Raw genomic sequence first — 12,774 nt, 5'->3', positions numbered from 1 at the left:
TTAATACGCTAGTGAGCTAATTACACAGATTAAGTTTGAGATTAGTCAAACTGTAGCTTTTTCTGTAACTCAAGTTGGAACAATGCCACCAAAGGTCTGCTACAGTCTCTGTCCAGCAACCAGGTCCTTCTCTGTAGACAGTTGCACATGTTGTGTAACCACAACTGGCACATTTGCTGGTGTATCGGGGAAACCACACTAAACAGAGACAGAGCTCCTGCCACCCTTGAAAAAATTCTTTCCAGATTACCACTGTTAATTTTTGGACAGTGTTTACTACTAGATGAAAATGTCAGTCTGGTGCCAGTCAATCCAAAACTTTTCATGAACATACAATTACAAAAGACTTCAAGGTCAAAGACCATTTTTTTTTCCTCCAGATTAAGCAAAGCTACACCTGAAACTACTCATGCTCACTGAAAGGGGAAAACTGATACTATTCTGCAATATCCTCTCTGCAGTACGTTAGACTCTCTCCCACTCTTCAGTTTCTGAATCGTAGTTTCTTTCCCACATTAAAATGTCAATAAATCACCGACTTCAGGAATCCACTTCAGTTCTTAACCAACTCCGTCTCTCATATCAATGAAAGACAACAGCGTTCATGTACTAGAAAAGGTATTGCACCCGCCAAAAGTTGACACAGAGTACAGACTGCATGACAAAATCGGATATTCTCTCTGGAAAGATCTAAAGTGGTCAGGAAAGTATTTCGTAAAATACTCATTGAACAACTTCTTCTAGAAACCCTTTCACTCACACTGAAAGCAGACCAATGAAAAAATTCGGCAAATTATCAAGCAAGAAGCACTATACCCAAAAGTGTACTATCATAAGCAAATTTAATGTCAGGAGATTTTCACAAATACTTGGTGCTTTCCAAATGAAAAGTACTTTGTAATACAAATCCCATTATAACCCATTTGTTAGATCTTCAAGGCAATGGAAAGCCACCCTGTTTTAGGTTTTGTGTATATACTGGAAATCACATTATTTTTGAAGACACACACAGTGCAAGCTATTCTAAACATTTAAATTTGGCATCCTTATTTCCAAGACTTGTGGAAAAAAACCATTGTTTCACAAATGAAACAGTCCTTCTAAACATTACATTCCCCAATTCTAGCACCAAATCAAAGCATAATTACCACTTCTGAGAGATATGCAGCAGATCTGGCATTTGCAGAGCCTCTATAAAATCATGAGCAGTATGTCAGTCATACCTCTATTTGATGAAGCGATTTGAAAATTGACAGATCAAAAGGCAAGAGATGCTCCTGGATGTTACTGGTTCCAAAAGGTCCCCCTGTTCCAGTGACCTAGTAATCAACATTTAAGAACAGAGTCAGAACACATAATCCAACTTGTCCGCATTTCAGACAGTCTTACACAGGCAATAGCACAAATACAGTCGCTTGGAAAGACAGCCAAAGTTCCAACCAATTTTTCAAGTATGGAATGATTCATGAAAGTTGCAGATTAACTTTTCAGGAAAAAAATGTTAGTTGCTCCAGCTAAGTGCACTGAACTTGAACTGCCACCTTGTGCTTGTATTTTGTAGCACATGGGACATGCAAAAAAGATACCATAGGCAAGTCTGACCAAGGCTTCATTCTCAGCTGACCAAGCCAGAGCTGCATTCACTAAAAACAATTTCCTTGAAACATCTGGATCCTCCAAGACAGAACTGTCTTCAATTCCACTACAAGGGATGAAGTTCAAGGCATTGACAAGATGGGTTTGAAGAAAACATTAGACATTGGTACAGATCTAATAAAAATGCATCTAATAATTCCGTGTGGTCATTGGATTCTGGCCTCAGAGCATGTCGGCAGCATAAAAGACGGGTGGTTTCATTTATGTTTGCTGTGAATATAATTTTGGGAGAAATCTCTAATGTTTTTATCTGGTCTTATATGTATCTTACAAGCTCTGACGGTGCCCACTCGCAAGGATTCAGAACGGCCAGAAGTTCTGAAGATGGGTATTTTTCTAAACAATATGCTCTTCTCCAGCCACAGAATCCTCTGTTCAGAGGATTCTATACACAGAGAGGATGGCAAAGGCAACTGAAGATCCACAGGAACACCAGTACAGCTGTGGTTTTGCTTTCGCAACTTCCTGAGTCCTTCAGTGAAGCTTCCCCCGATCCACTACTTTGTTTCCCCTTTGAACATGCCACACAGTTAAAAGGAAGCTCTTCATGTAACAAAGGGGCTAAAAAGTTTTTGAGCTGTAGCAAGCAGTGTTAAAAAAATTACTCAGGAAAAGTCTTTCCAATTCACTTCTTTGGTAGAAAAAAACCAAATTGGCACCAGACAAAAATGATCTGTTCTGAGGCCATTTTACATTTATTCTGAAATTGTATTTTAGCTAGAAATTCAGGGCCATCTCATCTATGAAACTGAGGGTTTTGTTACATTTTTTTTTAACTTTCAGATACAGTCAGAAAAAGGTGAGAAAGGGAACAGGATTTATATACATGTGCATGTATGCATATGTATACATACACACTGGCCTACCCACAGTGTCTGCAAAGAATGCAGGGTTGAAGAGAATATTTATCTATCTCCCCATTCCTTCTAGCACCCAGTAAGATTCTGTGGCTGCATCTCTACAGAGAGCACTGCTGAAGAGACCACATCACATAGGAGAATCAACATCTTTGTTAGAGAACTACATGTGTACTGAAGGTTGGCAGAATAAACACCTATTTAATATTCACTTCTAAATGCCTGCAGGTGTTTACTATCAGTAAAACTCTTGTGCATTCTAGCTAGTCTCCAAAAGTACACTAAGAATCACATCAGTCTGCTAGAAACAAGATCTCCAGTATTTGTGCATGCATAGCTCACCTTTAAATACTTGAGTCTACAAGTGAAATCCAGAATATGACCTAGATCTGTTTTGGCATCTCCATTAGCACATGTAGGCTTCCCCTGTAGCAACTGTTGAGTGACAGCATATAACTGCAAGGGTCTGATGGTGAAGACTTCTCCAGCCATTAACAACTGCTCTCCTGAAAAACAGAGTATGATGTTGTCAAACAGAATGCTGCAATGGTTACGAAAGAATAAATGGTACATGGAAGATCTAATGTTAGAGATTAAACGTTTGCCATTTATATTCTAAGCTCACGATTAAGGTACTAAAACAATGTCCTTTTTTGCCACTTTAAACTAGAATGGCTGAAGATTTTTTTTTTAAACACCAGAATAATCTAGGTGTTCAAATGCGCACTCTCATCATACAAGCCTGAAGCTCCTAATGCAACTAATGGCAAATTTCCCTCAATCTTAACAGGACTGGAATCAGGCAAAGTTCATTTATATAATGTAAAAGTTACTAAACTTTTTCCAAGCTATCCCTAGCTACTATAGCAGTTAAGACATATTCTATTCAGAAAGAGCAGCACCTGCCACCTATAACACAGACCTTACATCTTTTGCTATGCTGTCTAAATGCAGAATTGTAGCACATATGTTTTCTTGCAGAGTATGAGGACTTTCACCACACTAATACCAATGCAAACTCCCAGAACAGGAAATGCATTATCTGATAATATTTCTACAATCCCATTTCATTCTAGGAACAGTAGGAAACAGCATCCAAGCCTCTCTGAAAGCATCACAAGAGTCAATGTAGACTACAGCAGTCAGAACACGCACATGTGGAATAAATATCTTTCTCCTCTTCCTTTTAGGGACATCAGTTTGACTTCATGGACAAGAAAGCATCAGCTTTCATGATAAGCAGAGTTCTCAGAAATGCTCTGAGGAGTAAAATTCCATTTGGCTTCAGTGGGAGCAAGTCCAAGAGTCCAGCTGCACATTACTGGAAGGCTACACTAATATACAGCAGTCAGACATCAATGATTCTGGGATCAGTGAGACTGCAGGCACAACAAAGTCAGGAAAGACTTCTTCAGGAGCTTCCTTAAAATGTTCCAAAATTTCCTGAGTGGACCCTCTGAAATAGCTTCACCTAAAGTTAGTTTTGTGCCAGAAGAATCTGCAATGGCATGCTGAAACATGCCTCGCCTATCACCTCAACCAATTGGAATTATACCATAGCATCTAGCATGTCCTTCAAAACAAAATTAGCGTGGGTTAATCATTTCACACGCCTCCTGCTGTTAATGGACCAGTTAGAACTGTTGCAGTTTCATTTTCATCCGTCAGCCTCAGAAAAGCACATCCTTTAATTAACTGACCAGAAGGTCTCATGTTTCCTGAATTCTGGAAGAACAATATTAATTTAGATATGTAAAGTGGTCTGTTGCATTTAACATACACTATATCAGGACTCACTGATACAAAACAAACTTCCTTACAGGTTACACTAAAACATACCAAGACAGAAAGCTTAACAAAAGCTTCTGATCACCAGTACCACATCCTATCCTTTAAGGACACAGACTAGTAAGCCCTTTTCAAAACCTAAATTCACCAATTTCTCTGTTTTGTTTCCAAAAGTAGCTGCACTACTGTTACAGCTCTTCCCGAAATGCAGCTTGAATCAAAGTGCAAACAGCAGGAAAAAGGTGAAGAGAAAGACGGGGAAGAAAGAGTCTCACAGTCTGATATGGAAGATTCAGATCTCTCATTGTCTGGAGATTAAATATCACAGGTATATGAATGCATGCACGTAGAGGAAACCATTCCCAGTTAAATTCTTGCAAGTTCTTTACCTTTGTGGAAGAGCTCTTCAGCCAATGCAGCTGTGATCCCATTGATCTCCTGCAAAGAATAAACCATTGTAATCAAGGGTCATTTACATACTTATGGTTCCAATTTTTCAACGTGTACCTTTGCTGAAGTCTCCCTTTTTTGCTGCAGTACAGGACTCTTTTAAACAGAAATCAACTGTGATTATGTCTTATAGATTTCTTTGAAACTTGAAACTATTTCATTAAAATGACCTGAAATTATTTAATGTCATATGATTTTCATTTCCAAGATGAAGATACTGAACTACATCTAAATAATCACATCCCACATATATTAGAAAAGGGCAATAGCAACTAGAACAACTATTAGTAGCCATCATTAGCTCAACTTGAAAGAAAACTCGGTTTTGAAGAAACTACTACAAGTATAGTGTTCTTCAAATTCTAACATTAAGACTAACCTAATGCATCCAGCACTCAACATTTCCTCAGAATATCACTAATACCCTAGAAACTTTAGATTAACAGGTCTACAGGGAAGAACAGACATATAAAAAGTAATTAGTCTTCTGGACTTCAACTCTATTATGCTTGCTGCAGAGTAATTCAAAAGCCCCTTTTGCCCATCCTCCCATCTTCTCCACCCTCCTGGACCTACCCAGGTGCCCAATCTCCATTCCAGGCACTGACAGCTCCAGGAGAAAAGAAAAAGGCTGAAAACTCAATGCAGGGATTTGTTCTTTCTAAATCTGAAGGTGCACAAAGAGCAGTACAAGTATTTCCCATCTGGGCATACTTCTTTCCACAAAAGGCAAATACTCTGTGGAAGTCCAGAAATAGTTCTGAGCATTTCCAACAGTTCTCTCTCAAAGGCCCACAAAAAGAACAAAACAAAACTATTTGTGATAGTGAAGCTTCCTCTAGACACACGCATCTCATTTTCAGGTAGCTGCAAAGGATAAACAGATATTACGGATCATCATGAAATGAATATTTGATGAGTTTACCTCACTGATAAATCCCTCATGATTCATAACAAGGGAATAAATCCACAGGACATCTGCAGCAGATAGTTCAGCTCATTTGATGAAGCAAGCATTTCAGAAAAGCATATTCTTAGTATAACTGAAACCCCACTCACTGACGATGAACAAAGCCTCCACACCACAGTTTTGAGAACAACAAGCTAGAAGCTGCATTCCAAACAAAATTCAACAATTCTGACTCTCATTCGAATAAGCCAATTACACTCATCTGGCATGCACAGACTTAATTGAAAACTATACTCTGTATCCCTTTCGTCATCTGGGACACAGAGCAGAAATTTTTTCTACGTTTATAATTGAAAGAAGATTATGACTTGGACTGTTCAGTGACTAGCATGCAAAAAAAAGCAACTCTATTCCTCTGTCAGATCTACAAGAGACCTCTGTCTTAGCTCTAACTACTTATATGCATCAAATCCACAGAAGCCCATTGTTTGCAGGTGTCTCTGAACAGTAGTTTGTGGGTACTCAATTCTTTTCTTGCAAAAGCTTCTATCTGAAGGTTATCAAATCTTCAAAGATGACAAAGTATAAGACTGCAACAAAATAAGCATCCCTATATCACTGCAGACATTCTATACAATGTCAAAGTAACAACAATGTTCTACATTGCTGTCACATGCAACTGCTTCTCTTTGCCAAGCTGTACCTGGCTTTTCCCTGTGACACGTAAAGGCTTCAAAGTGGTTTTAATATATTTAGGATAGGTATTTCTACTCCATTTAGTTCTATTAACCTGGGAAATAAAATTAAATAATCCCTACTGAAAATACTACAAATAAGAATAGAAAAAAATACTGCAGCCTTCCTATACAAACTAATGAGGCAATGTTCGGGATTATAATGGCTCAAGCATGCACATGGGTCACCTGGTAACAAAGACATTTTAAAAGATCAAAGTTCTGCAGGAAGGTTATTTTCCATTAGAATTGCTGTGGTAAATATTTAGCTTTTCTGCTGAATACCAAACATTTTTTTGTAAATATTTAAATGTAGATTAAGCAACAACTTTGCTCTTAATACACAAGCACAGTATAGAAACAGGGAAGCATTCATATCCAAATAATGCTAGTTCTTTGGAAAAGTAAAAAAGGATGAATATTACAAAAAGAGTTACAAATAGTCTAACTGAAAACCAAGAGAGGGACTAGGAAGAATTTCTACCTGCATAAAACCTTTGTTGAAGTTACAGCACTAAAACACTAGTGAAACAGACATCATTTAAGAGAGAGAGTAGCCAGAGAACAGAAAAATTCCTGGTCATCAGGAAGTTTGCTTCATCCAAACAGAATTGTCCCTACGTTATCACGTACATTTTCAATACATTTAAAACCTCTAATCCATTTTAGAGGGCTTGATCATGATAAAGTAGTCCTTCTCACTCAAATCTGCCAGGCAATAGCAACACTATGAAGCAAATCTTCTACAGTTTATCCAAGTCAAACTTTAAAGTCTCACCAGGATAATTACATTCATGCAATACAACTAAAACAGGTTTTCCTTTGTTGCTAAAGCTTAATTAACACATCTAATGAGCCACTTGTGACACATTTCATGAAATCATGAAGGGCCATTTCAGCACATCCCACCCCAAAGCAATTACTGCTCCTCCTTTCCATTGAGATCTCCAGTGCATCTTCCTCTTTACGAAGTTCATTTTCCCCCTTACATCATGATGCCATACTGGAAAAAAGAGTAATTATACACCAGAGATGAACGAACAAATTGCAATCTGAACATGAAAGCAAGCCATTGCTTCTTCAAGCATCCTTTACTGTAACGTTCTGTCTGCTGGCTGGAGCTATTTCTCCAGAGGCCACTCCATCAGTGTGCATCTCATCGAGAAGCACCATTTTTCTTCATTTGGGCTACTGCAAACTGTTTCAGTGTGAATCACAGCTCTAACCATTAACCACGAAGTAGGGGTGCGTGTGGATCAATTATGCAATGTTCCTTCAGAGAGCCAGCACTATTGACTTCAGCCTAACAACCAATTCAGCTTCAGATTTATTCACAGTTTCCAGCTATCCTGCCAGCATTTATTTTCTCCTCTTAGAGTCCCTACCCACACTACTTGCCAGCACAGTATCTACTGCAATAAAAAGTGGTGTCAAAAATCTTAAAAATATGCTTTGTTACATCATACAAAATGCTGAAAAAGAGCAGTTTCAGCTATTTTGTGAAGATTCCATACAATTCTCTCCAAGTCAGAGAACTAGGTTAAGACACTCAGGCCTCCATTTTATATGCTAACATAACTTACATATAAATGAAAGTGTAGGAAGTGTGACAAAACTTTTGGAGCAGTAACAGGGAACTTGACTAGCAGAGTCTGCAGGTAGACCTCTAATTCCTTCTGTCTTTTCTCCACCAGGCTTTTGGAATTTTTTCCAATAATCTTCTTGGGAGGTAACAGATTTTTATCTATTTTCTTTTCTGAAACAAGCTGAAAGACAAAGACCAGAGTTACTACCCGACTCACCACCTGAACTTGCACAAAAGATTAACAGAATACATTAAGAGCACGTTGCCTGATCCTGGTAAGATACAAAAATAAAATTACTTCAGTAAATTTAGTTATTGACTTCAAAGTCTTAAGTATTTTCAGAAAGAACATTTTATCATAAAATGATGAGAAGTTCAATATAGTGTTTTCTGAGAGAATCGCTCCCAGTACCACAGGGCAGAATGTAACTAAAGTAATAAAACAACAGAATAACTGGTGAGTTTCTGAGAAAGCAGCCCAGTCTTGAATATAGCAGACTTTCCCTCATTTTCACTTGCTGTTTTTAAATCGGCACCGGTCAGTAACTACCCCATGTTACTGTCTAAGGACAGTTTTATCATCCACCCCTCCCAGAAAAAGGATGCTCCAATGCAGCTTTTGGTTACCAGATCAGCTGATCATAAACATCTCTCTTGGCAAAAAGTTTAATGACTCTAGCCTGAACTCCACTCTTCCTGATACAAGCTTCCGTCCAAGGCTAACGTTGTCCAGGCCAGCCTCCCTCAGCTGAAGAGTGGAGTATAACGGGCAAGTAATATTTTTCACACAAAAAGGATTTAGTCTGCCATTCAGACGGCATCTGTAAGATATTCTCGCTCTTTGAGGAAAGAATTTATGTCCCATACAATGGAACTACACAAACTGTACAATGTTTTGTAGAAGGCCAAGGCCTTTTAATATCCTTACCTTTTCATGCAGGTCATGGAAATCACTGTAACGATGTTTGACTGTCCACTGATGATTGCCAACACTGACCTGAATAATATATACCTAAAAGGAAGAAATTAGAAGTAAGGGAACTGCAAAGCATGTCTTAAAGAGAAGCTGACTGTGAGATGTGCTGGTTAATGTAGCACTATAAGGTGATTCTACATTCTTGAAGTATCATAGTTAACTAAAAGCTAATCCAAACTCTAAGGTGACTTTGCTGATGTAGGATGCCTAATCCCCTTCACGAGGCTGCTCCACACACAAAAACATGCAGATGCTTCTTCACGTAAAGCAATTGCTTTTATTTTTGCAACCCAAAGGTTAACAACCAAGATCTCTAAGCTACTTCTTTTTCCAAAGATTTCTGCTAGCTAAGTTGAGTTGGTGTTCATAGCTATCCACAACAAGCCTGAGACAGCAGCATCCCTTTTTCAATCTACCAAGTTCCACAATGGGCAGAAGAACTTGGCAAGCATCCTGCTGTCACTTCGCAGTTAAGCAGAAATCTGGAGCTTAATCTTGCAGAAATCTAGACGAATCCTTTGGTTGGTTGGAGGTTAACTATTTTATTCCTTTTAGGGTAAAGCACACAAGACGGCTTCCTGAGAGTTACAATTGTGCCCAAAGAATCACTACAATTATTTAAAGCAACCCAATGTTTCTTTACACAAAACTAAGTATTTTTAACCATGCATGTACCAAACAATTCAAGATTTTCATTGTAGGTGACTCTCCAGATTGAACAGTACTGGTTCTGCGGGAAACTCACAATCTACCTTTGGATATGCCAGAAGCAAGCCATTCCAAAGAAACTTTAAAGGTACAAAATAAAACACAAAGTAGAAAACAAACAAGGCTCAGCAAAACCAGTTCTACAGCTACTTGAAAATAACAAATTAAATAAACTGTGTTATCCAATCCAACTATATTCGTTGGGGAAAACACCAACTCATAATCAAATCCTGAAAGCGTTTAATACAGTTGAGAACTTGCTTACTACCACAGATCACACAGACCTGACTCATAGCTGCTATGAGAATGATACGCATTCTAGTTGCTGAACCCACTTGAGGAAACAAAAAGCATCAACAGTTTCAATTCGTTACATAAAAGGCCAGTTTTCACTTACTGTAAGTACAGACCAGCACAACACCAAACATGAAACAGAATACCACTTGCATTTTAAAAGATGAACTATATCTCATACCAATTATATTTTTGTAAGCATCTGACTCTGGCTCGCTGAACAAAACCCGAGTCCTACAGAGAACTGAATCAAGATGTCCGACTAGCGCATACAGCGAGTGACACGTCAGTGTTCGGGTGACTGCTGAAAACAGACGAATGCCTACACAGAATTACAGTCTCAATTAAGGCCTGCGTCTGCTTTCCCATCATGTTGTGTTGGGAAATGGCAGATCAGGATTATTCACTGTGCCAGTGACAAACTAGAACAGGAATAACCTGAGCATTCAAAAGTTCCTCATAACCCTGAGGAAAGCAAGGAGAGACTCAAAGAAACCAGAAGATTAAAGTTAGAACTAAATAAGTACTACATTTAGAAGCCATAATAAAAAGAATAGTTCCCTTTAAGAGCTGACCATGCTAAATTATGGCAGATCAAGCAGTATAGCTAAATGCAATGCAGACTGAGTACACAATGCATAAAACCTCAGATTAGACATTGAAAACTCAGTAAACTTCACAGCTCCCAACTGACGGCTCATGAGATGAGAAAGGAATGCCCCTTGTCTCTGTATACAATACAGTCAGAGTAAATATATAATAAAGGTTTCATATCCTTTTGCTGAAATGGCAAGTACTGACCACTTCTAGAAACATAGCACTGAGCCAAATGGATAGTCTGGTCAGGAAAATAACTGCTAAAGTGAGTGTTTACATGCACTGATAAAATTCCTCATATTAAGTCTTTAGAAAGCTATAGCATTCCCCATGTAGAACACAGCCAGAGCTAGCAGTACATATTCACCCCTCAAACAGCATCAGTATGCAGAATAACAGCAACTGATTTCACATCAATCCACATGCTGCCATTGTCTTGAAGAATAAATACAAATGGAATATGTTTGTATGCTCCAAAGACTTGTTTCAATACAGAAATCAATCATTTTAAAGCAAAAAACTGCTAAGTTTCTGAAAAAGTTATATATATACGACCTTCAATTAATTTTGAGCCCACTAATACGACAAGGCTGACAGTTTAAGTTAAGATTCTTCAAGGACTGTCTGTCAAGCCAACTGCTAGAAGGCATACATGGAGAGATGATGAAATTCTATCATGCTGCACTGTCTCCCAGACATAAATATACCACGTGAAATCTCCACCCATATTTATGCCATAAGCTGCACTTCTAGTGAGCTAAAATGCAAGAGTGTTTACATTCACAGGTTTCCTCCTCCCCATGTCTCTACCAAACTCTTCTGTGTAATACATTTTGTACACCTTTCTTCTAAACCAGTTGTTTTGGCTAAGTTCTACTTTGTAAAGTGTTTAGCATATGTGTAGTGCTGTGTATTTTCATGATTTTCTAACCAGTCACTTCAAACTCTTTGCAGTTAAGTACTCACACCACCAAAGAGCATGCCTTCGTCTCCCTAAATATTTAAAGGTGAAATATTTACTAAAAAATTTTTAAGATGTATAATTTTTAAACCAGCTGTTAAATGAACAGCAGTGATTGCAGACTGCCTTTTGTTTACTTCCTGTACATTACAAAACCCTACCCATCTCACTTTATATGGAAAACTTGCATTTCTACAGTATCCCTCATCCAACTTCACATACTTCAGTACCATCAAGGAAAAGACAAGCACCTCACTTTACAGATGATAGACAGAGCAGCCCACAGGAAGCCTGGGACACAGGTGTGACTGCAGCCAAATTCCAGAGCAGTGATGCAACCACATCTCCTCCTCCCTGCCTGTCAAGTAGTCAGACAGTTTACACCCATTCAAGGAAGCCACAGTATTTTCCTTAAATATCAAAGCTAGTATTTATATTAAAAACAGCTGCAAAAGACAGGAAAAGCAGGAAGGCAATTTTAGGCCAAATGCATAGCAGCAAACAAATGAAGCACTGGCAGCCTTGAGGCCTTCTAGCAATCAGCCAGTCTTCAGGCAGCATCTAGCTGGTCCAGCACATGCAAGAAATACCTAGTAAAACTCATACTTTTCTAACCCAACAGAAAAAACATCAACAAGTGCAGTATTTTTTCCTGCTGGATTTATCCATACCTTGCCTTCCACCCTAACCACTCCAACAAGAATCACATTTTTAAAAGTATCTTCAAAATTACACAGAACTGTGGGCCTCCCTGATACATTTTACAGGATTTAATCTCACAACCGTCAAATGGATGTCATTAAAATAAGTCTCCTTCTATTGAGATGATGAGCTCAGAGTACAATGGGAAGCACACATGCCAACAGAAAAACGATTCTTTCAAAAACAAGGATGTAAATAGGACCACTGCCACCTTGACAACAACATGTTAATGGATAAAGATGCAGCTTGCTACTGCTATATTTCCTTTCTCACCTTTACCAGATGTGACTGACTTTTACACCACCTAATTTCTTCACTTCTGCTCTGGTACAGGTCTTTATCATGTCCTTAAATGCCACTAATCTAATTTTGAACACTAAACACAAATGCTAATTTTTGTAAAACATTTCACCTTGTCAATAATTTTGTAAAATTTCTGTTTTCATTTAAAGATCTATTCCTACATTTCTAATGGCTTGGGTCTATCTCATACAAACTGGCTGCAGGCTTGGAGTCCTGCTAACAGTTTTAGAAGATTTACACACAGGTAAGCTTA

At 38.4% G+C, this 12,774-nt stretch overlaps 1 protein-coding gene across 5 annotated transcripts in view; it reads right to left on the bottom strand.

Moving 5' to 3' along the window:
* NISCH (nischarin) overlaps positions 1-12,774 on the bottom strand; it is a 32,082-nt gene that overhangs the window by 17,093 nt on the left and 2,215 nt on the right. For 3 of the 5 annotated variants that reach the window (XR_012675060.1, XM_075159206.1, XM_075159209.1), the window contains exons 2-6: positions 8,909-8,992; positions 7,979-8,161; positions 4,691-4,739; positions 2,856-3,019; positions 1,224-1,319 (exon numbers count right to left, since the gene is read on the bottom strand). Coding sequence is in view for 4 of the 5 variants with exons in the window: in XM_075159206.1 (XP_075015307.1) it covers positions 1,224-1,319; positions 2,856-3,019; positions 4,691-4,739; positions 7,979-8,161; positions 8,909-8,992 (576 nt within the window). In the remaining variant the exon portion in view is untranslated. Of the gene's footprint in view, positions 1-1,223; positions 1,320-2,855; positions 3,020-3,435; positions 4,279-4,690; positions 4,740-7,978; positions 8,162-8,908; positions 8,993-12,774 lie in introns of those variants that run through there. The other 2 variants (XM_075159207.1, XM_075159208.1) reach the window with 2 other exon arrangements.

The sequence above is a fragment of the Calonectris borealis genome, chromosome 10 (genome assembly GCF_964195595.1).
Source record: "Calonectris borealis chromosome 10, bCalBor7.hap1.2, whole genome shotgun sequence".
NCBI classification, from domain to species: Eukaryota; Metazoa; Chordata; class Aves; order Procellariiformes; family Procellariidae; genus Calonectris; species Calonectris borealis.
The sequence above is the reverse complement of the archived record's forward strand: the minus strand, read 5'-3'. Positions and strand labels throughout refer to the sequence as shown.